The sequence below is a fragment of the Callorhinus ursinus genome, unplaced genomic scaffold, assembly GCF_003265705.2.
Source record: "Callorhinus ursinus isolate GAN/ISIS: 27379988/994484 unplaced genomic scaffold, GSC_fseal_2.0 scaffold25, whole genome shotgun sequence".
Lineage (NCBI taxonomy): Eukaryota > Metazoa > Chordata > Mammalia > Carnivora > Otariidae > Callorhinus > Callorhinus ursinus.
Window position 1 is genome coordinate 7,786,258 of NW_027397087.1, and position 24,510 is coordinate 7,810,767.

At 38.0% G+C, this 24,510-nt stretch overlaps 1 protein-coding gene across 3 annotated transcripts in view; it reads left to right on the forward strand.

Moving 5' to 3' along the window:
- KNL1 (kinetochore scaffold 1) overlaps positions 1-13,573 on the forward strand; it is a 60,260-nt gene extending 46,687 nt beyond the window's left edge. For all 3 annotated transcript variants that reach the window (XM_025884254.2, XM_073876806.1, XM_025884255.2), the window contains exons 17-26: positions 641-728; positions 4,871-4,948; positions 5,533-5,572; positions 6,474-6,575; positions 7,019-7,119; positions 10,390-10,458; positions 11,327-11,436; positions 11,619-11,737; positions 12,443-12,565; positions 13,342-13,573. In XM_025884254.2, coding sequence (XP_025740039.1) covers positions 641-728; positions 4,871-4,948; positions 5,533-5,572; positions 6,474-6,575; positions 7,019-7,119; positions 10,390-10,458; positions 11,327-11,436; positions 11,619-11,737; positions 12,443-12,565; positions 13,342-13,483 — 972 coding nt within the window. In that variant the 3' untranslated portion in view covers positions 13,484-13,573. The remainder of the gene's footprint in view (positions 1-640; positions 729-4,870; positions 4,949-5,532; positions 5,573-6,473; positions 6,576-7,018; positions 7,120-10,389; positions 10,459-11,326; positions 11,437-11,618; positions 11,738-12,442; positions 12,566-13,341) is intronic.
- The last annotated feature ends 10,937 nt before the right edge of the window (positions 13,574-24,510 follow it).

A 24,510-nucleotide genomic window follows, 5' to 3' on the forward strand; every position in this document is an offset into this window, starting at 1 on the left:
CAAACTGAGGGTTGCTGGACTCTTACTCTCAGGAAACAAACTGAGGGTGGGTGGGATGGAGTGGCTAGGTGATGGACATTGGGGAGGGTATGTGCTATGGTGAGCACTGTGTATTGTGTAAAACTGATGAATCTCAGACCTGTACCCCTGAAACAAATAATACATTATATGTTAATAAATTTAAAAAAAAGATATTCTCTCTCCGTCTCTTTGTCATTCCCCTCCCCCCTCTAAAAATTTTTAAAAATAAAAAATAAAAATAATTCCTTTTTGCGGGGAACACCTGGCTGGCTCAGTCAGTGGATATGATACTCTTGCTCTTGGAGTTGTAGATTTGAGCCCCATATTGGGTGTAGAGATTACTTAAAATCTTTAAAAAAAAATTTTTTTTTAAGTAACATGTATTAGCATCTTATATTACATGGAAATACTGGAATAAAGGAAAGTACAAAAAATAAGTTTATATAGATCTGTTATGTATGCTTTTTAAAAACATTTCAAGTCCAGGCTTGAAGCTTTGACCTTCATTTTAAGATTTGCCTGTTCATGATATAGCAGTATGTCAGCAAGTTTAACCACTTATAATGTTAAAATATTTTGTTTAGAGATGTAACTTGACAATATAATATTGTGTGTTTAGAATGAGAGGGAGAAACTTCAGATAAAGATAGATGAGATGGACAACATACTTAAGAAGATTGAGAACTGTCTCACTGAGGTTGAAACAGGTAATGTATTTTGAATACTTTTCCAAAAGAAAATTTAATTTTATCTAAGTACTTCCCTACAGTACAGATTACTGGTATCACTTATGTCGAACCCTGTATTAGCAACTTGAGACATTAAATCAGAGCAAAATAAAACTCCTTTCCTGTGGTCATCTGTAACACAATCAATAAGAGATGCTCAAGATAATAAACAAATCTCTTTAGAAAGCTCTTCATAATCTAAACCATAGTCTTATTTTTTTAAATAGATGAACTTACTGTCTTCTTTGAAAATTATCTCTCCTTTCAGTTTGACCTCTCATGATCCCGCATTGTTACTATTATTGTCCTGAAACTGCTTTCTCAAAGATTACAAAATTCCACATAATCATCAAATTTGGAAGCTCTTGGTTCTTAACCATCTTGACCTCTCAGCATTTGACACTGCTGATTATTTTCTTTCTGAACCTTTCATCTCCCTGAACCTCTGTGATACTGCACTACCCCCAACTGTTTGCTTTTTTCCTGAGTACTCCCTTTAGTCCTTCTGTTGGTCTCTCTCTAACCTCATGTGTAGGCATTTAGATTTTATCATCTACTCATTTCTATATTCTCTCCCTTTCATCTACTTTAACATTTGTGTTTGTATCAATGATTCCCAAATTCAGTTAAATTCATCATTTGTTGAGCATCTACTGCATACCTGATACTGTGCTTAGCAACAGAAAAAAAGATATTATAAACACAGATTTTGACCTTGAGTAGCTTATAATTATTCTGAGTAAAAGCATCTTTAGCCTCTTGAGTTCCAAACTTAACATTTCTAGCTTCCTGCTGAACCTCTACGCAAAAATGTCTTTAAGCACCTTAAACTCTGTGTGAATAAAATGAAATTTATTGTCTTCTCCCATTTCCAAAATAAAGCCTCTAAACTTGCTCTCCCTGTGATGTTTCTTATGTCTATTAAAGACATCACTATTGTTATAAACTGTAAAAAGCTAAAACTTTCTTTGTCTTTGAGTTTCTCTTATCAAGTCCTGTCATATTTACTTCTTCAGCATCTCTTGTATTCTTTCCCATTTCCATTAAGGCTATCATTAATTCTGACGTACTATTTCAAATTTTCTAACTAATCTATCTACACTCTTAACTTCATTCTGTCTCCTTCCAGTCCAACCTGCACATTGCTGCCAGATTAAATAATTATGAAGAACAGTTTTCATTATGTTACTTCTTTGAAAAACTTGTCTTTCCATTTATAACAAAATAATGTCCAAACACCGGAGCTTGACATTTAACATTCTCTACAATCACTTTTTTCTCCAGTCCTTTTTAGATCTTCCTTTCTTATGTGATTTACTTTTATTTTTTTATTATGCATCCCAAATTCCAACCAAATCTTGTTATCTCTATGCAGTAGTGCCACTTTGTCTTTGCTAGTGCATTCTCCTGTTTTCTACCAAAGGAGGTAGTCATCATCTCCCTTGAGCTCCTATAGCTATTTTGTTAGTCCTTATAGTAGCTATACATCTACTTGTAATTATAGTTACTTTTGCATAGTTTATCTCCCTAACTAAATTGTAAGCTCCATGGAAGCAAGGATCAGCTTTTATTTTTCTCTATATCCCTCAGAGTTCTTAGCACTATGCTTTGTATTGAGTAAGTACTTAGGACATGTTTTCTGCATTGCATTGATAATGAGTATATGAATTCCATAATCTTAGACTGCCCTACCCCTTTGTTCATTACCTTTTTCTCTACTTCACACACAAAAAAATAGAAGCTATTAAGCCACAATTTCTAAACTTCCTATTGCCAAACAAATCAAACTTTTATATATCTATATCCATTCTTTTTTTTTTTTAAAGATTTTATTTATTTATTTGAGAGGGAGAATGGTAGAGAGAGAGCATGAGAGGGAAGAGGGTCAGAGGGAGAAGCAGACTCCCCGCTGAGCAGGGAGCCCGATGCGGGACTTGATCCCGGGACTCCAGGATCATGACCTGAGCCGAAGGCAGTCGCTTAACCAACTGAGCCACCCAGGCGCCCCTATATCTATATCCATTCTTTCATCCATCCTTCTTTTCCGTAAGACCAATCTTTCCACCTAAACTTTGAATTCCATCCCTTCTTATCATCTGAGGAATTTCATATCACTGATTTTTCCTTATCTCTTATATATTCAACCTCCCAGCCTCCTCTCTGAAGGGTATATTCACCTCTCTTTCATCTTTAAGAATACCAAAACCACACTTCCCTCTCTAGGACCCATTAACAAATGGCTCTCTATTTCTTTCTCATTCCTGCATTATTCCTTGTACAAATATGCTGAGTACCTACAATGTGCCATGTACAATGCTTAGTGCAAAGAATACTATGGTGATAAAAACAAAAACTTAGGGGCGCCTGAGTGATGCAGTTGGTTAAGCGTCCGACTCTTGGTTTAGGGTCAGGTCGTGATCTCAGGGTTGTGAGATCAAGCCCCACCCACGTTGGGCTCCAGCTCAGTGTGTAGTCTGCTTAGGTTTCTCTCTCCATCTCCCCAACTCTCCTGCTTATGTGCATGCTCACTCACGTGCACATGCTCTCTCTAATAAAAAAAATGAATTAAAAAAAAAAAGTTTCATGGCCTTGTGGAGCATCTCATCTAGAAAAGAATATAAGAATTTAAACACATAGGGGGCGCCTGGGTGGCTCAGTCGGTTAAGTATCTGCCTTTAGCTGAAGTCATGATCCCAGGGTCCTGGGATGGAGCCCCCGCCTCGGGCTCCCTGCTTAGCAGGAGGTCTGCTTCTCCCTGTACCTCTGTCCCTCCCCCTCACTAATGCTTTCTCTCTCTCTCTCAAATAAATCTTTAGAAAAAAGAAATAATTTTGCGGCAAGTGGTTACATGATAAGTGGTTACAAAAGAGGTTACATGGTGCTGTAGTCCTGAAATAGAAATCTAACCTAGTCACGTCGGGAGGGGCTTCCCTCTGAGGAGGTGGCATTTAAGCTAAGATCTAAAGAATGAGGAAGAGTTAAAGTGAGGAGGGGAGAGTAGACTATTTAATATAAATACACATGCAGAAGCTCTTATGGGAAAGAATATGCCAAGTACAAGGGTCTGAAATAAGGCCAATGTGGCTGGACTAGAGAGAGCATAAGAGAGAACATGATCTGAGATAAAGCTGGAGATGTCAGCTTAAGAGGCCTGGCCAAGGAGGGCCTCTTAAGGAGTTTTGACTTATAAAATAATTTTATATAAAGAACTAAAGAGAAAATACAAAATATTTTTAAGAATTAAAAAGAACAGGGATGCCTGGGTGGCTGTCAGTTAAGCATCTGCCTTCAGCTCAGGTCATGATCCCAGGGTCCTGGGATCGAGTCCCACATCGGGCTCCTTGCTAAGCGGGGAGCCTGTTTCTCCCTTTACCTGCTGCTCCCCAGTGCTTGTGCGCTCTCTCTCTCTCTCTCTCTCTGACAAATAAATAAATAAAATCTTTTAAAAAAAGAAGAAGAATTAAAAAGAACAGGAGCACCTGGGTGGCTCAGTCAGTTAAGCGGCTGCCTTCAGCTCCAGTCCTGACCCCAGGGTCCTGGGATCGAGCCCCACATCAGGCTCCCTGCTTAACAGGGAGTCTGCTTCTCCCTCTCCCTCTCCCTCTGCTGCTCCCCTGCTTGTGCTCTCTCTTCCCTCTCTCTGTCAAATAAATAAATAAAATCTTTTTTAAAAATTATGTTTTTGAGGTAAAAATCTAAACTTGCTTTGGATGTGGGAAGGAAAGGGATCTTAAGGGTGAGGTTTTAAGATTTCAAAAACAAATTAAAATTTTTAAATGTGCATGCATGCATTTATATATGTGTTATCTGTTCCTGTGTCTTGTCCATGGGATTGCCTCCCAATAACTTTGATGTATGCAAATTATATATAAACAATTTCTACCTCAAAGTGGCCCCTGAAGTTGCTGTTGGAGATCATTGCCATATGGCTCAAAGTGCACTTGTCTGCCACTAGAAGCAAGTCTTTGTATGAAATTATAATTATAGCTCAGTGCTTTATTGGTGAGGAAAATGGGGAATAATGAGTGTTTGTGAAATATTGTTAACACTTCATTTTGAGACCATCTTTTTTTCTCTGGTTATTTTTTACTGAGTTATCCTAATGCACATTGCCTCCTTAGAAACTGAGAATTTGGAGGATGAAGAGAAAGACAGTCCTATGGAAGAATGGGATTCTGAAATGAGAGCTGCAGAGAAAGGTAACTGAAGGGGTGCCTGGGTGGCTTAGTTGTTTGAGCATCCGACTCTTGATTTCGGCTCAAGTCTTTTTTTTTTTTTTTTTTTTTTAAGATTTTATTTATTTATTTTGAGAGACAGAGAGAATGAGAGAGAAAGCACATGAGATGGGGGGGAGGGTCAGAGGGAGAAGCAGACTCCCTGCTGAGCAGGGAGCCCGATGCGGGACTCGATCCAGGGACTCCAGGATCATGACCTGAGCCGAAGGCAGTCGCCCAACCAACTGAACCACCCAGGCGCCCTCGGCTCAAGTCTTGATCTGTGTCGTAAATTGAGCCCTGTATCAGGCTCTGCTCAGTGTGAAGTCTGCTTGTCCTTCTCCCTCTGCTCCTCCTCTCTCTGTCTCTCTTTCTCTCTCTCACTATCTCAAATAAATAAACAAAATCTTTAAAAAAGAAAAGGTAACTGAAGGAGATAAATGGGGGAAAATCTATTCTTTATTTAGGTGAGATTAAGTGACACAGAATTTTCAATAGAACAAATGATTTTTGTGGCAACATTTTAATGTGTCTGTTCTGATAAATTTGTTTTGTTTTTCTTTCCAAAGAACTGGAACAGCTGAAAACTGAAGAAGAAAAGCTCCAAAGGTCAGCCTTCATTTGGAGTGTTAGAAAATAGGCTAACTTTACAGGCCTAAATGACTTCCTACCTCCAAAAACTGAGATTAGGCACATGAGTATTGACTTAAGACTGACTCAGGGCTTCTACTCCACCTTGAACTTGACCCGTCTTAGTTGACAACATTTTCGAAGCACTTACTGTTTACAGGGTGTTAATCCAAGGTAGTATTTTTCGAGCTTGAATAGTATCAGTATCCTTTTCAAGAAAATAAACCTAGCATTAAGCTGTTTTTGTATTGTACTTTCATATTATACTTAAGTATAAGTAAGTATAAAATGAGGTATATTTTTCTTATTGTCAGGGGTCTTATTTAACTATAAGACTAAAATGAATCAAATATAAGTAATGACAAACCAATAAAATTCCAACTGACAACATTAATTTGACAGGTGATAATGGCTGGCTAAAATTAAATTAATGCTAGCAAAATGACTAACAAGGCATAAGTTCTATTTAGCTCTAATAAACTAAACAAAACCAAACATAGGCATCAAAATTATGGCATGTCTCAGTTTTAAGGTGGGCATTCTTATGATCTCTACATTATGTTTATATTTTATCATCAAAACAAAAAATAAATTTTAAATAATCTTAAAGAGTATGCAAACCTTCAAGGATACCTTTATGGATCCTAATTTTGAGAACCATTTATTTAAGCCTTTCCTAATTAGACCCACATTTCTAGATTAATGCTTATTGAAAGGAAAGAAAGAAAGAAAGAAACCTAAAAAAACAAAAATGGATGCCATTCACTTCAGTGGGGAGCTATCTAGCATGTGACTTCTTGTCGTAAACCTTTATTTTAATGGAGTCCAAATTCTCTGACAGCAGCCTTATCTTGCTATGAATACCTACTTTGATTTGCAGAAATCTTTTAGAACTGGAAGTACAGAAAGAACAGACCCTTGCTCAAATAGACTTTGTACAAAAACAAACAGATAAAACTGAAGAGCTACTGGATCAGTTGAGGTAAGGAAAAGTAGGTGTTGTTAGTTTGTGTTTTATCCTGTGCCTCTGTAGTCGTCTAAACCTCTTACAGCAGTTGACATGTGTTTGTAATGTGTATCGCTGTTTTAACTATAGTACAATACATTCTCAAAAAGAGTCAGTGTACCCAGCATCAAGCTGAAGGTATATGAGGTAGGAAAGCTATGAAATTATAATTTTAAAATATTTAACACCTTATATTGCCTAAACTTGGCTTTCTCTGATACACAATTCAAAATTGAGTCAATTCTTTTTTTTTAAGTATGTTTGTACATTCACAGTATTTGAATCAAAATATTGATTGTTCCCCAAGCCAGTAGAAAAACTTCAGCAGCTGTTGCTGATACTGTTTACATGGTATCAGAAGTTAACTCTCTTCTTTTACCTCAGAAAAAAATTATTTGTCTCTCTTTCTTTCTCTCCAGCTTGTCTGAGTGGGAAGTCATTGAATGGAGTGATGATCAAGCTGTATTCACCTTTCTTTATGACACAATAGAACTTACCATCACCTTTGGAGAGACAGTAGGTGAGTAGCAAAAGTAAGATAATTCCTCTGCAGGAAAATGTATGGCTAAACTCACTAGAGAGTCCATTCTTTATTTTAATACAATAATAACTACTGACATAATGAAAGCACTGCTGAAAATCTTAGAAGAGTTGATCACTTTAATTTGTGATAATAGAATTATGCAAATTATATAAAAATTCAATGGGGCACCTGGGTGGCTCAGTCATTAAGCATCTGCCTTCGGCTTGGGTCATGATCCCACGGTCTTGGGATCGAGCCCCGCATCGGGCTCCCTGCTAGGTGGGAAGCCTGCTTCTCCCTCTCCCACTCCCCCTGCTTGTGTTCCCTCTCTTGCTGTGTCTCTCTGTCAAATAAATAAAATCTTCGAATATAAATAAAAATAAAAAAATAAAAATTCAACTAGTGAAATTTGACCTTTGTTGAATTACGTTAGATGATAGAAATTTTATATATCCAAATAATGGATCAACATGCTATTTGCATCTATTTATTCTGAGTTCCTTTTCTCCATCTGTGTTTTGTGATAGAGGATTTACTCTAATGGCTGATGACTGTTAACTTTTTTTTGTACTGAAGTTAACCTGAAAAAATTGGAAGTTCTGTGTGTAATGGTAGGCTTATCAAAGTAGGTAGAATCACTATATGGTGGCTGGACGGAGTTCTAGCTTTTTTGTTGAGAGTCTCCTGTCAGTGTTTTTAGGTCTTTTCTCTGAAACAGTTTCAACATGGCCAAACAAACTTCACAGTCTCTTACCCTCCACACAGGATTCTCCTTAAAAGTTCCTTTTCTCAAAGAATACCATCAAGACGCTTGAGTGGCTCAGTCGGTTGAGCGTCTGACTCTTGGTTTTGGCTCACGTCATGATCTCAGAGTCCTGGGATCAGGCTCTGTGCTCAACACAGAGTCTGTTTGTCCCTCTCCCTCTGCTCCTTCCCCTGCTCATGCTCTCTCTCTCCCAAATAAAGAAGTGTATAAAATCTTTTAAAAATATTAATAATACCATCAACTTCAGTCCAGGTCCAAAATTAAAACTTAGGAATTAGGGGTGTCTGGCTGACTCAGTCAGTAGAACATGCAACTCTTGCTCTCAGGGTCATGAGTTCGAGCCCAACACTGAACGTGGAGCATACTTAAAAATAAATAAATGAATAAATAAATAAACAAAAAATAGAACTTAGGAATCACTCTTTACGTCTTCATCCCTTATCAGGCATACCTAATCGTCAATAAGACTTAGGGATTTTAATTTCTTAATACTGATCCACATTTCTTTGTTTCCTGTCAGTAGTCATCTCTAACCAAATGGCTACAATAACATTCCATCTGGCCTTTCTGAGTCCTCTCCTTTTCCTCTCCAATTCATCTTCCTTCCTGGAGCTATGGTGATTATTGGAAATTGAATCATGCACCTAATATTCTTAGACTAATGATCAAAATATTTGTTATGGCCTATAATGTCTTGCATGAATTGAATTTTTCCTCCTTTTCCTGCCTCATCTTAAACTATTCTCTGCACTTTGGCACATGGATTTCTTTCATTTCCTTTTTTTTTTTTTTTTTTAATTAGGTGCCACCCCCAATTGGGGGCCTGAATTCATGACCCTGAGATTAAGAGTTGCATGCTCTCCCAACTGAGCCAGCCAGGTGCTCCTCTTTCATTTCCTTAAAAGGTCCTAGTCTTTTCATGCTCAATCATGTTCCATCCTACCTCAGGACCTTCATAATGATGTTTTTTATGCCTGGAAGCCCTTTCCCTTTGTCCATTTGGACTGCTATAACAAAAAATGCCATCAATTGGGTAGTTATTGAACAACTGAAATTTATTTCTTATATTTCTGGAAGCTGGAAGTCCAAGATCAGGGTGCCAGTATGGTCAGGTGAGAGCCCTCTTCCAGGTTGCAGACTTCTCATTGTATCCTTACATGCTGAAAGACCAAGCTAACTATTTAAGTTCTCTATAAGAGCATTAATCTCATTCATGAGGGCTCCACCCTCCTGACCTAATAAATGTTTTCCAAAGGTCCATCTCCTAATACCATCACAGGGGGCATTAGGATTTCAATATATAAATTTGATGGGGGAACACAAACATTCAGACTATAGTACTCCCTTTTCACTAAATGAATTTCTGTTAATAATCCTTAAGAGCTTAACTCAGTTATCACTTTTGCAGGAAAGTTTTCCCTGACTCTCCTTTTATCCACTTTCTCTACTATTTGCCCTCCTATTATATATGTTCTCATTGCTTCCTGCAGTTTTCCTTAATAGTGCTTATCATTGATTGTAGTTTTTGGTGTTTATTAGTGTAATTATCTGTGCATCCCCTGAGTTATAAGCTTTTTGAGAATATAAATTGATTGTGTCTGTTTGTCTCACTAATACATAGAGAATATTCAACAAAGTAAAAAGAACCGAATTTGAGAGACAGGAGATAACTCTAGAATTTGGAAGAGGAAGCAGCTCTCCTGGCTACTCATTACTGTAATGCTAAAAGCATAAATCATTTTCACTGTATTTGTAAAAAGATAGTAGGTATGAAGAGACAATAGTCATTTTTTTATATGATGTCTGAAAATAGTATCTTTGCACAAAAGTTAGGAGTCAAGGAGGAGGCCTTGATAAATTTACAATAAATGTACTACACCTTAAATTTCCTTCAGAGACTTGCCAATAAATGTAGTTCAGCAGTTTCAGGAGGAGCGTTTGCCATACACAAAGAATAATATGATTCAAGGATACACCTTTAGGGGCACTTGGGTGGCTCAGTCGGTTAGGCATCTGCCTTTGGCTCAGGTTGTGGTCTCGGGGTCCTGGGATCGAGCGCCACATCGGGCTCCCTGCTCAGCAGGGATCCTGCTTCTCCCTCTCCCTCTGCCCCTCCTCCCACTTATGCACGCATGCTCTCTCATTCTAAGATAAATAAAATCTTTAAAAAAAAAGATACATCTTTCACTGCTTATATAAAAAAAAACCCAGCTACCCAGAAAAAGTAGGATTCTAAAGTACTGAGTTGTATGTAGTTTAAAATCAGATAATAAAAAGAAGTAATGGGGTGCCGGAAGTGGCTCAGTCAGTTAAGCATCCCACTCGATTTCAGCTCAGGTCATGAAATTGAGCCCTGTGTGGGCTCAACATGGCATCTACTTGTCCCTCTCCCTCCGCGCTGCGCCCCCCACCGCCTGCTTGCACAGGCGCACTCTTTCTCTCAAATAAATAAATAAAATATTTTTTTAAAAAAAGTACTACTCTTATTCTGGTTCTTCTAGTTGGTCTCCTTTTCCTGGACAAGGCTTATAGGAAGATTGTTGACCTGAATTTTCAGTCTCTTTTAGATGGTAAGTCCAAACACTTATCCATTAAAAATTTGTTGAATATTTACAAGTGTAATTTGCTCCTTGAGAACTCTTTCATATACAAAGTTAAATATAAACAATAATAATAATAATTCGTACTTAGAAATGTGTATTAGACATATAATTGCTTGGGTAATGTTCTAAATATTGGGTAGGGCTTAAAAGAAACTATATTTTTAATTATTACTAGATTGTAAGCAATGATTAATAATAGCTATTTCCATAATTCAAAAGTTACCATTCTGAGTACTTACACTATATCAGGCATTTGTATTACTTATATCAACACTTTGAGGTAAGTATTCCTTGTTTTACAAATTAGGGAACTATAGCTCAAAAGAAGTAAGTGTGCTTAGGATCCCTCAGGTTGTAAGGAAAGGCAGTATTTAAACTTGTTTAGGTTGTATTTAAACCCATGCTTTTAACCAAGTTCTGTTCCGTATATGATAAAGGCTTGAGTTTTTATAAGATGTCTATGTTTGGGGCACCTGCGTGGCTCAGACCTTTGGCTCAGGTCATGATCTCAGGGTCCTGGGATCGAGCTCTGCGTCAGGCTCCCTGATCAGCCGGGAGTCTGCTTCTCCCGCTCCCTCTGCCTCTGCCCCCGACTCATTCTCTCTCAAAGAAATAAAATCTTTAAAAAAAAAGAACGTCTGTGTTCACTATATATATGTTGATTTATGAAATGAATATATATTTCATTTTTTCATAATTATGAAATGATTTATGAATTGAAAATAAAATGGAGAGGATACTTAGACACTTAGTAGTTTGAAGGTATTTCTAGCTTATGTATATATTTGAAAATAAGTAATACCCTGTTTTGATTTTTTTTCTTTCCCTTCCTCAGAGGATAAAGCTCCTCCTTCCTCCCTTTTAGTTCATAAGCTTATTTTTCAATACATTGAGGAACAGGAATCCTGGAAGAAGAAATGTACAACACAGCATCAAGTACCCAAGGTAAATCTGATTGAAGTATTTTGTAGGAAAATTATATGTCCCAAAAAGCAGAACTGAAATGTCATATATTTAATCCTGAAACTATAAATATATTAAATTGTTTAACTTCAAGGGATTCTTTATTGAAAAGCCACTAAAAACGGAAATGTTTTCATAATTTTTTTTCCCTCAATTTTTCCCAGATGCTTCAAGAAATCTCACTGGTAGTGAGCCATTGTAGACTCCTTGGAGAGGAAATTGAGTTTTTAAAGAGATGGGGACCAAATTATAACCTAATGAACATAGATGTGACTAATACTGAGTAAGTACATTATTTCCCCAGGGCTGCCATAACAAAGTACCGCAAACTCAGTGGCTTAAAACAGCAGCAATTTATTGTTTCACAGTTCTGGAGGCTAGAAGTCTGAGATCGAGATGTTAGCAGGTTGATTCTTTCCAAGGGGCTGTGAAGGAGAATCTGTTCCATGCCTATCTCCTAACTTCTAGTGATTTGCTGGCAGTCATTAACATACCTTGGCTTATAAATATATAATCCTAGTATCTGCTTTCATCTTCACATGATGTGCTTCCTGTGTGCATGTTTGTGTCCACATGTACCCTTTTTATAAGGACACCAATCATTTTGGGTTAGGGGATCATCCCACTCCAATAGGACCTCGTCTTAATTAATTAAATCTGCAGTTACCTTATTTCCAAAATAAGGTCACATCCTGAGTTACTGGAGCCGAGGGCTTCAACATATGGATGGCAGGAGGGGACATAGTTCAACCCATAACAGTAAATAGTCAAAAATTTATTAAAATGATTTATTTTAATGAGTTTTATGACTAGCAAAAAATGATACTACTAATAATACTTTGTTCCAGATTTTTTACCCATTTTCCATTTGATAAGGACAAGTGAATAATGTACTACGTAAGTTTCACATATGAGTATAAAAGGAAAATGTATTTGTTTCATTCTGTTTTTGTTTTGTATTTTTAATTGAAGATCTTGTCTTTTATAGATTGAGGCTTTTATTCTCCAGCTCTACAGCATTTGCAAAATTTGAGATAACTTTACCTCTCTCAGTCCATTTTCCAACTGTCCCATTACCTTTCTCCATTCAGAATCACCTTGGAAACACTGGGTAAGTAAAGAGCCATCAGGATAGGGCTCCTAACTACTTTTTTACCTATGTTATATCATTTGAAAGATCTCTCAAAGTGGTCAGAAATAATGCATACACCATTATTGGATATACCAGTAATGGATAATCCCCCATAGTGAGTGCCAAATGTCACTTCTCTCTGACTTCATTTTGAAAAATTTGTTCTTTTAAAGTCAGTGACCTTCATTTCTAGCTCCAGTGGATGCTGGAGACCATTGGTCTATTCTTTTATACTTGCTCTACTTTTTGAATACTCTTACCTAAAGCAGGAACCAAGAAGGAAAAAAATGGGTATAAGCTTAGCCCAGATCATATATAAACAACTTTTATGGCCTTAAAAACAGAATAAGCACTTAATCATTTAATAATCACTTAAAAAGCTGTGTAGTCATAATGCTTTTCTCAATTAGTCTTTGTAACCAGATATAACAATATTTCATTCCTACTATATGTCTTGTGACTTTTTAGACACACTGCTGACAGTTTGTAAGGTGGCAGAGTTTAGAATGCACCCACCTCAAATCCATCAGCAAACACTAACAATTTAGATTTTTAGCTAAGTCAAGATACCTCACAGTTCATAGAGAATTGCTCTTTGGCCTTGTTTTGGAATCTCAATTCCAATTGGGCAGGCTATTTCTAGAAATGCCTGTTTGTGCTTTCTAAGAGACTCAGAAACCATCCCCAAAAACATGAATTCCAGTGAAATGGAGATAAGTATCCAGAAAAATTAATGAACCTTTTGTTCTTTCCAGCCACGATGAAATCACTGCAATTCTATCTAAAGTACCACTGGAGGACAACTACCTAAAGAATGTAGTCAAGCAAATTTACCAAGATCTGCTTCAGGACTGCCATTTCTATAGCTGTAACAACCAAGCACAGTGCACTTCATAATGATACTATGTCAGAGTATCCATTGCTATTTAATCTTTGTCTTTAGGTCATAGAAAGAAGCCTAATAAAATTCCTTCTGATGATGTTATAGTTAATTTGTATGGTTAGTTTTTAAACTTCTGCAATCGGGAACAATGGCCAGCCTCAAATACCATATTATCAACCTGCTCCTCTTTTTACAAAAGGTTTAAATAGTAGAACACTTAGGGGAAAATTTCTTCTAATTAAAGTTGTGCTCTCTGCTATAGGACAAGCCCTGAGAAGTAACATTAAGTATAAGAGGAACTGTCACCTCTGACAAAAACATTAGCCATTTCCTCATATATAGAACTATGATTTTTAAGTTGCCTGGCTTCTGCCTAGCAGGTATTTCTGGAATAGAGATCTATCTGTCTACAAACTTTTCATCCTTCTTTTTCTCCATTGCAAAAATGTTAAGAAAAAACAGTAGCACTCAGCTATTCGAATGGTTGCCATCTTTTCTTGAGGGCCTTGCCTTCTTTTATTACATAATGTCTATTAATGTTTTCTTAAGTATAATTTCATAGAGAAAGTTAATTCATTTTGGCCCAGTATGTATATGTAAATATATTAATTTTTTTGTGTGTTTGTGATGTAGTAGGGAGATATATATAGAAATACATAGAGCTGTAGGGACGCCTGGGTGGCTCAGTTGGTTAAGCGACTGCCTTCAGCTCAGGTCATGATCCCAGGGTCCTGGGATCTAGCCCCCCATCGGACTCCCTGCTCGGCGGGAAGCCTGCTTCTCCCTCTGACCCTCCCCCTGCTTGTGTTCCCTCTCGCTGTCTCTCCCTCTCTCTCTCTCTGTCAATTAAATAAATAAATAAAATCTTTAAAAAAAAAAAAAAGGAATACATAGAGCTGTATAGAAAGATACACTTCTGTCTGGGCAGTTTCCATCTTTCTGAAGGATGCTTTGCAGCAAGATTCTCGGTCTCTTTCTATTAAATAATTGTACTTCAAACAATATATCACATTCAAAACCACCAATATTGTCAAGTTCTGGCAGTAGTAATGGACTTAATGTGAGTATTGGTTTTTGAAGCCACACCCTTCTCATACACAAAAATAAGCATATCCATTGATACTGAATGATTGGTATTATCTGTGAGATAGATAAATATGAGAAAACTTTTACCCAAACTTGAGTCAAATCCTAATCATGGTAATTTTTGTTTCTTTTATATTTAATTCTAAACTAAAGTATATTTCATTTTTAAACTAATTCATCTTAAAATTTTGCTTTATACTTTAGGATCAGGTTAAAGTCCTATGCATCCCATGAATATTATCTCCGCTCTTGAATTGGCTTTTACTTCTGAGCTATTGGTGAAAAAGATGACAGCTTTCAAAGCTTTTAAGCTTTGAAAGTCAACATAAAAGTCAACATAAAATTCATTTCCATAAAAATCAAGATGTAAACATGAACTCCTTGAAAAACTTTTAAAGTCACCAATATGGTCTGTTTTCCATGAAACTTAAATTAGTTTTCTTACTGGAGTTATTTTATTTCTTTTCTGTAAACCTGAAAAGTAGAGGTTTTGTTTTATGCATTTTGGTAACCTGGAATGGACCAACTCCAAGAATGATTTGGCTTGTAATTATGATCTCTGCTTCCTTTATGGGTTTGGCTACATAATTGTAATATTTAATTATTTGTATTTGTTCAAAGGATTGGCTATTTTTATAAAATTTTTTGGAAGTTGTTCCTTCACTGATTAGAAGCAGGTTGGTTTGGGGCGCCTGGGTGGCTCACTCATTGGGCGTCTGCCTTCAGCTTGGGTCGTGGTCCCGGGGTCCTGGGATCAACCCCCACATTGGGCTCCCTCCTCTGTGAGAGGCCTGCTTCTCCCTTTCCCACTCCCCCTGCTTGTGTTCCCTCTTTCGCTGTGTCTCTCTCTCTCTGTCGAATAAATAAATGAAATCTTTAAAAAAAAAAATCAGGTTGGTTTTTGCACTATTAAAATAAGTTTATTATATGACATCTTTTTAAGCAGTGTCTCTTTATGAAGTGAAGAGGGTTTTTTGGGTTGGTTTGTTTGTTTTACCATGTGTTCAATAGACCTTTGAAGATATACCAAAGGAAGCTCCTTCCAGAAACACCCACTTATTTGAAAACTGAGATAAGATTGAAATATGTCAGGACCTGAGTATAAGAACCAGACACAAACCATAGTAATCCCTATGTCTATGTCTCTGAAAGACAGTAAAAACTATTTGAAGTTCCTCAGGAAACTATCATTTCTATGAGCTAATGGAGTGGTTCTCAAAGTATAGGCCCTAGACTAGTAGTGTCAGCTTCACTCCAAACCTGCTGAATCAGAAACACTAGGGTTGGGGACCAGTATTCTGTGTTGTGTTTATTTTTTTAAACTTCCTTTTTTTTTTAAAAACAGCGTCACTGAAATGTAATTGACATCATATAATTCACCTTTTTTTTAAAGATTTTATTTATTTATTTGACAGAGACACAGCAAGAGAGGGAACACAAGCAGGGGGAGTGAGAGAGGGAGAAGCAGGCTTCCCACAGAGCAGGGAGCCCGATGCGGGGCTTGATCCCAGGACCCTGGGATCATGACCTGAGCCGAAGGCAGACGCTTAACGTTAAAATTCACCTTTTAAAGTGCATAATCGGGATGCCTGGGTGGTTCAGTTGGTTAAGCATCTGCCTTTGGCCCAGGTCATGATCCCAGTGTCCTGGGATCGAGCTCCAAGTCAGGCTCCTCGCTCATTGGGGAGCCTGCTTCTCCCTCTCCCTTTGCCTGCTGCTCCCCCTGCTCATGCTCTCTCTGTGTCAAATAATCTTTAAGAAAATAAAATTAAAAAAAAAGAAGTGGTATATATATATACAAAGGAATACTACTCAGCCATCAAAAAAAAAGATATCTTGCCATTTGCAACGGACATGGATGGAACTAGGGGGTATTATGCTAAGCAAAATAAGTCAATCAGAGAAAGACAATTATATGTTCTCACTAATGTGGAATTTAAGAAACAAAACAGGATCATAGGGGAAGAGGAAAAAAACGAAATCAGGGAAACAAACCATGAGACTCTTAATCATAGGAAACAAACTGAGGGTTGTTGGGGGGGAGGGGGTAACTGGGCGATGGACATTAAGGAGGGCATGTGATGTAATGAGCACTGGGTATTATATAAGACTGATGAATCACTGACCTCCACCTCTGAAACCAATAATACATTCTATGTTAATTGAATTTAAATTTAATTTTTTTTTTCAAAAGGAACTCTGGGCGCCTGGGTGGCTCAGTTGGTTAGGCAACTGCCTTCGGCTCAGGTCATGATCCTGGAGTCCCAGGATCGAGTCCCACATCGGGCTCCCTGCTCAGCGGGGAGTCTGCTTCTCCCTCTGACCCTCTTCCCTCTCGTACTCTCTATCTCTCATTCTCTCTCTCTCAAATAAATAAATAAAATCTTTAAAAAATAAAATTAAATAAATAAATAAGAAACTTTGTGATAGTTGTTTGCCAAATTTCCCCCTAATTTGTGGTTTTATTTGACTTTAGTTATAGGTTTTGCCATGTAGAATTTTAAAGATATGTAGTCTAATGTATCAATATTTTCTTTTATGGCTTTTGAGTTTGTGTTATATTTAGATTCTCCCCACTGTAAGATCTATGGTTTCTCTTAGAACTTTTATGGCTTAATACTTTGTATCTTTGAACCAGTTGGAGATTTATCCTAACAAAGTTTAAGGATCCAAAATAATTTTTTTTCTAGATGGGTATGTGGCTATCCCAGCTCCATTTAACAAACAGGCTATTTTCCCCCACTGATTTGGAATGACTTTTTTATCATATACTAGATTTCTCTACGTATTCGTATCTGAGTGCAGTACACAGAATAGTAGCCACCCCTGCAACACCAAAATGTCCATACCCTGAAACCTGTGAATGTCATCACAGTAGGGACTCTTCAGAGCTTTTGAAGAATCTTGACATGGGGAGGCTATCTTGGATTAGCTGGGTAGACCCAATGTAATCACAAGGGTTTTTATTTTTTTTTAAGATTTTATTTATTTGAGAGAGAGAATGAGATAGAGCATGGGGGGGGGGGTCCGAGGGAGAAGCCGACTCACTACTGAGCAGGGAGCCCGATGAGGGCCTCGATCCCGGGACTCCAGGATCATGACCTGAGCCGAAGGCAGTCGCTTAACCAACTGAGCCACCCAGGCGCCCATTCCCCAAAAACCCTTAATGTAATTTTAATGAGATCATGTTATATTAAATTTAAAGAACAACTCATGGACAACTGATACCTTTAGATATTAAGTCTTCCAATAGTATGCTTTTCTGTTTTGTGTCCTTCGTTTAACATCTTAAAATATCCTTTATATAGGATGTGCACTTTTCTTTTTAGACTTATTCCAAGGCATTTTATATTGTTACAGTTTTTAAGTTATAATAAAGACAAGATAAATTCAAACCAAAAATTCAAATAATGTACAAAAGAATACAGATGAAGGCAAAGTCATCCAAAATCTTATAGTGAGCATCATTCCTATATACTAGGTTCTCTTAGCCATAAAGAAGGGTAATGGCTATTGGGTAGGCAACCAATGGTATTGCCATGAATCACATTAGGATTTCTATTGGGAATTCATTTTTGTTGAGGAAGTTTCAACTTTATAATTTTGAGCCTTCTCTGGGAAGATGGTTTTGGGGATTTTTCCATAGAGATCCTGAACATTTCTAAAAATTTATTCCTAGACGCTTATGATTTTTGTTACTACTGTGAATAGGATTTTTTTTCTATTACATTGTCTAATTAGTTATTAAGACTTAAAGTGCTGGGTGCCTGGGTGGCTCAGTTGTTAAGCGTCTGCCTTCAGCTCAGGTCATGATCCCAGGGTGCTGGGATCGAGTCCCACATCAGGCTCCCTGCTCCGCGGGGAGCCTGCTTCTACCTCTGCTTCTCTCTCTGTCTCTCATGAATAAATAAATAAAATCTTTAAAAAAATTTTTTTAAAAAGACTTAAAGTGCTGATCTTTTTATATTTCATAATTGGTTACACTAATGTACTTTCTTATTGTCCCTTAAACTGTCTAGGTATGCAATTATATCTGTAAATCTTTCCCAAAATTTACATCTTTTATTATTTATCTTTAATTATTACACCCAGTGACACTTCCTGAGCAATAGTAAATAATAGTGGCAATAGACAATTTTGTTTTTGTTTTTTTCTTTTTTATTTAAGTAATCTCTACACCAAATATGGGGCTCAAACTCACAAACCCGAGATTAAGAGTCATGTGCTCTGGGACGCCTGGGTGGCTCAGTCATTAAGCGTCTGCCTTCGGCTCAGGTCATGATCCCAGGGTCCTGGGATCGAGCCCCGCATCGGCAGCCCTGTTTCGGCAGGAAGCCTTCTTCTCCCTCTCCCGCTCCCCCTGTTTGTGTTCTCTCTCTCGCTGTGTCTCTGTCAAATAAATAAAATCTTTAAAAAAAAAAAAAAGTCATGTGCTCCTACTGAGCCAGCCAGGAGCCTCAGTTCTTGGTTTTAATGAAAGTATTTCTAACATTTCACCAGTAAGCAGACAATGGCAGCTTGTTTGGAATATGTTTTTTTCTTGATCATGCTAGGGAAACATCTGATTCCCTTTTACCTTTTTCCCCCTTAATGAGGAATTTATGTTGAATTTTATTGAATGTTTTTTCAAAATGATGAAATTAACCCTATGGGTTTTCTCCTTGACCTATTAATATAGTCAATTATAACAGATTTCCCAATACTAGATCATCCTTGTACTACTCAGCTGGATCACTTGGACATGACAGTGGGTTTCCCTTTCTGGATTTCCCTTACTATGCTTCAGGCTGACTATGCCAGGAGGTTATTATCCTTGGGCACCTGGGTGGCTCAGTTGGTTGGGCGACTGCCTTCGGCTCAGGTCATGATCCTGGAGTCCCGGGATCGAGTCCCGCATCGGGCTCCCTGCTCAGCAGGGAGTTTGCTTCTCCCTCTGACCCTCTTCCCTCTTGTGCTCTCTATCTCTCATTCTCTCTCTCTCAAATAAATAGATAAAATCTTTAAAAAAAAAAAAAGGAGATTATTATCCTTGAGACAAAAGATTAGGTTTCTCACAATTAAGTTTTGGTTTTACTAGAGGTTACCTCTTTGAGATTTCAGATAGGTCACTGGACTGTAATTTAGGATATATACAAAACTTTTCAATTACACACTTAAAAATATATGGATTGCTAGCAAGAACTCTAGTTTGTCTAATTTCCAAGTATTTAGTGGGTTGTCTTGGAAGAAAGGAACAGAAAACTACTCAAACTGGTTTAAGCAGAAGAAATGGAAGGAAGATTTATTGGAATGTAGGAGTATCTCATAGATCTCAAGAACAGTAAGTGCTGCTGGGCTCCTGAGAAATTGGAAAGATTTGGAAAACATTTCAAAATTGTTTCTTTCCTTTCTGTCTCATTCTCTCCCACTTTCTTGGTCTCTCAATTTCTTAATCTTTCTACAGATGGGGTTTCTCTGGTTTGACAACCACACAGCCACAGGAATTTCATTTTTTTTATGTTATGTTAATCACCATACATTACATCATTAGTTTTTGATGTAGTGTTCCATGATTCATTGTTTGCGTATAACACCAAATGCTCCATGCAGAACGTGCCCTCTTTAATACCCATCGCCAAGCTAACCCATCCTCCCACCCCCTCCCCTCTAGAATCCTCAGTTTGTTCTTCAGAGTCCATAGTCTTTCATGGTTTGTCTCCCCCTCCGATTTCCCCTGCTTCATTCTTCCCCTCCTCCTATCTTCTTTTTTTTTTTAACATATAATGTATTGTTTCAGAGGGACAGATCTGTGATTCAACAGTCTTGCACAATTCACAGCGCTCACCATAACACATACCCTTCCCAATGTCTATCACCCAGCCACCCCATCCCTCCCACCCCCCACCACTCCAGCAACCCTCAGTTTGTTTCCTGAGATTAAGAATTCCTATGACTCTCATGAATAAATAAATAAATAAAACATTAAAAAAAAGAATTCCTCATATCAGTGAGGTCATATGATACATGTGTTTCTCTGATTGACTTATTTCACTCAGCATAACACCCTCCAGTTCCAACCACATCATTGCAAATGGCAAGATTTCATTCCTTTTGATCGCTGCATAATATTCCATTGTATGTATATACCACATCTTCTTTATCCGTTCATCTGTCAATGGACATCTTGGCTCTTTCCACAGTTTGGCTATTGTGGACACTGCTGCTATAAACATCGGGGTGCATGTACCCCTTTGGATTCCTACATTTGTATCTTTGGGGTAAATACCCAGTAGTGCAATTGGTGGGTCGTATGGTAGCTCTATTTTCAACGTTTTGAGGAACCTCCATACTGTTTTCCAGAGTGGCTGCACCAGCTTGCATTCCAACAGTGTAGGAGGGTTCCCCTTTCTCCGCATCCCTGCCAACATCTGTTGTTTTCTGACTTGTTAATTTTAGCCATTCTGACTGGTGTGAGGTGATTATCTCATTGAGGTTTTGATTTGGATTTCCCTGATGCTGAGCGATGTTGAGCACTTTTTCATGTGTCTGTTGGACATTTGGATGTCTTCTTTGGAAAAATGTCTGTTCATGTCTTCCGCCCATTTCTTGATTGGATCATTTGTTCTTTGGGTGTTGAGTTTAAGAAGTTCTTTATAGATTTTGGATATTAGCCCTTTATCTGATATGTCATTTGCAAATATCTTCTCCCATTCTGTTGGTTGTCTTTTGGTTTTGTTGACTGTTTCTTTTGCTGTGCAAAAGCTTTTTATCTTGATGAAGTCCCAATAGTTCATTTTTGCCCTTGCTTCCCTTGCCTTTGGCGGTGTTTCTAGGAAGAAGGTGCTGTGGCTGAGGTCGAAGAGGTTGCTGCCTGTGTTCTCTTTTAGGATTTTGATGGACTCCTGTCTCACATTGAGGTCTTTCACCCATTTTGAGTTTATTTTTGTGTTTGGTGTAAGGAAATGGTCTAGTTTCATTCTTCTGCATGTGGCTGTCCAATTTTCCCAACACCATTTGTTGAAGAGACTGTCTTTTTTCCATTGGACCTTCTTTCCTGCTTTGTCGAAGATTAGTTGACCATAGAGTTGAGGGCCATTTCTGGGCTCTCTATTCTGTTCCATTGATCTGTGTGTCTGTTTTTGTGCCAGTACCATACTGTCTTGATGATGACAGCTTTGTAATAGAGCTTGAAGTCCGGAATTGTGATGCCGCCAGCTTTGCTTTTCTTTTTCAACATTCCTCTGGCCTTTCGGGGTCTTTTCTGGTTCCATACAAATTTTAGGATTATTTGTTCCATTTCTTTGAAAAAAGTGGATGGTATTTTGATAGGGATTGTATTGAATGTGTAGATTGCTCTAGGTAGCATTGACATCTTCACAATGTTTGTTCTTCCAATCCATGAGCATGGAAAGTTTTTCCATTTCTTTGTGTCTTCCTCAATTTCTTTCATGAGTATTTTATAGGTTTCTGAGTACAGATTCTTTGCCTCTTTGGTTAGATTTATTCTTAGGTATCTTTTGATTTTGGGTGCAATTGTAAATGGGATTGACTCCTTAATTTCTCTTCCTTCTGTCTTGTTGTTGGTGTATAGGAATGCAAGTGATGTCTGTGCATTGATTTTTTATCCTGTCACTTTACTGAATTCCTGTATGAGTTCTAGCAGTTTTGGGGTGGAGTCTTTTGGGTTTTCCACATAAAGTATCATATCATCTACAAAGAGTGAGAGTTTGACTTCTTCTTTGCTGATTCAGATGCCTTTTATTTCTTCTCGTTGTCTGATTCCTGTGGCTAGGACTTCTAATACTGTGTTGAATAGCAGTGGTGATAGTGGACACCCCTGCCGTGTTCCTGACCTTAGGGAGAAAGCTCTCAGCTTTTCCCCATCGAGAATGATATTTGCTGTGGGTTTTTCATAGATGGCTTTTATGATATTGAGGTAGGTACCCTCTATCCCTATACTCTGAAGAGTTTTGATCAAGAAAGGATGTTGTACTTTGTCAAATGCTTTTTCTGCATCTATTGAGAGGATCATGTGGTTCTTGTTCTTTCTTTTATTAATGTATTGTATCACACTGATTGACTTGCAGATGTTGAACGAAACTTGCAGCCCAGGGATAAATCCCACTTGGTCGTGGTGAATAATCCTCTTAATGTACTGTTGTATCCTATTGGCTAGTATTTTGATGAGAGTTTTTGCATCCATGTTCATCAGGGATATTGGTCTGTAATTCTCCTTTTTGACAGGGTCTTTGTCTGGTTTCGGAATCAAGGTAATGGTGGCCTCATAAGATGAGTTTGGAAGTTTTCCTTCCATTTCTATTTTTTGGAACAGTTTCAGAAGAATGGGTATTAATTCTTCTTTAAATGTTTGGTAGAATTCCCCTGGGAAGCCATCTGGCCCTGGGCTTTTGTTTGTTGGAAGATTTTTGATGACTGCTTCAATTTCCTTAGTGGTTATAGATCTGTTCAGGTTTTCTATTTCTTCCTGGTTCAGTTTTGGTAGTTGATCCATCTCTAGGAATGCCTCCATTTCTTCCAGGTTATCTAATTTGCTGGCATATAGTTGCTCATAATATATTCTTATAATTGTATTTCTTTGGTGTTGGTTGTGATCTCTCCTCTTTCATTCATGATTTTGTTGATTTGGGTCATTTCTCTTTTCTTTTTCATAAGTCTGGCCAGGTGTTTATCAATCTTGTTAATTCTTTCAAAGAATCAGCTCCTAGTTTCGTTGATCTGTTCTACTGTTCTTTTGGTTTCTATTTCATTGATTTCTGCTCTGATCTTTATTATTTCTCTTCTCCTGCTGGGTTTAGGCTTTATTTGCTGTTCTTTCTCCAGCTCCTTTAGGTGTAGGGTTAAGTTGTGTATTTGAGACCGTTCTTGTTTCTTGACAAAGGCTTGTATTGCTATATAGTTTCCTCTTAGGGCTGCCTTCACTGTATCCGAGAGATTTTGAACAGTTATGTTTTCATTTTCATTTGTTTCCATGAATTTTTTTTTTATTCATTCGAGACACAGAGACACACATGGAGAGAGAATATGAGCAGGAGGAGAAGCAGAGGGAAGGGGAGAAGCAGGCCCCCCGCTGAGCAGGGAGCCCTATGCGGGGCTCGATCCCAGGACCCCGGGATCATGACCTGAGCCGAAGGCAGACACTTAACCATCTGAGCCACCCAGGTGCCCCATGTTTCCATGAATTTTTTTAAATTCTTCTTTAATTTCCTGGTTGACCCATTCATTCTTTAGTAGGATGCTCTTTAGCCTCCATGTATTTGAATTCTTTCCGACTTTCCTCTTGTGATTGAGTTCTAGTTTCAAGGCAGTGTGGTCTGAAAATATGCAGGGAATAGGAATTTCATTTTAATGAAAGGTCAAAGTCACATGTGAGGGGCGCCTGGGTGGCTCAGTCGTTAAGCATCTGCCTTCAGCTCAGGTCATGATTCCAGGGTCCTGGGATTGAGCCCCACATCAGGCTCCCTGCTCGGCGGGAAGCCTACTTCTCCCTCTCCCACTCCCCCTGCTTGTGTTCCCTCTCTCGCTTTATCTCTCTCTGTCAAACAAATAAATAAAATCTTTAAAAAAACAAGTCACATGTGATTTCATTCAGCCAAGAAGGGCTATGGGTTTGCAGATGCTCTAAGGAAGGGGTGTGAAGAAGGGGACGTAAAGGTGGGTATATTTGGTATGGAAGGCAGTTACTATTATCCCCAGGTACTATCTGCAATTACTAAGTTAAGTTGAGTCTACCTCCAGAATGCTTCCTGAATCTGTTCTGTCATTGCTCTAACTCAAGCAAGCCTTCATCCCTAGTCTGAAATACTACAAGAGCTTCCTAACAGTTTTTGCTGTCCTTACTCCTTCCTGAAATCTCTCCTTCATTGCTACAAGACAACGATGGGAGGATTAAATAAAGACTTCATGAACTTTAAAGCATTCCACAAATGTAAAGTAGTGGTGGGGCAAAAAATAGATC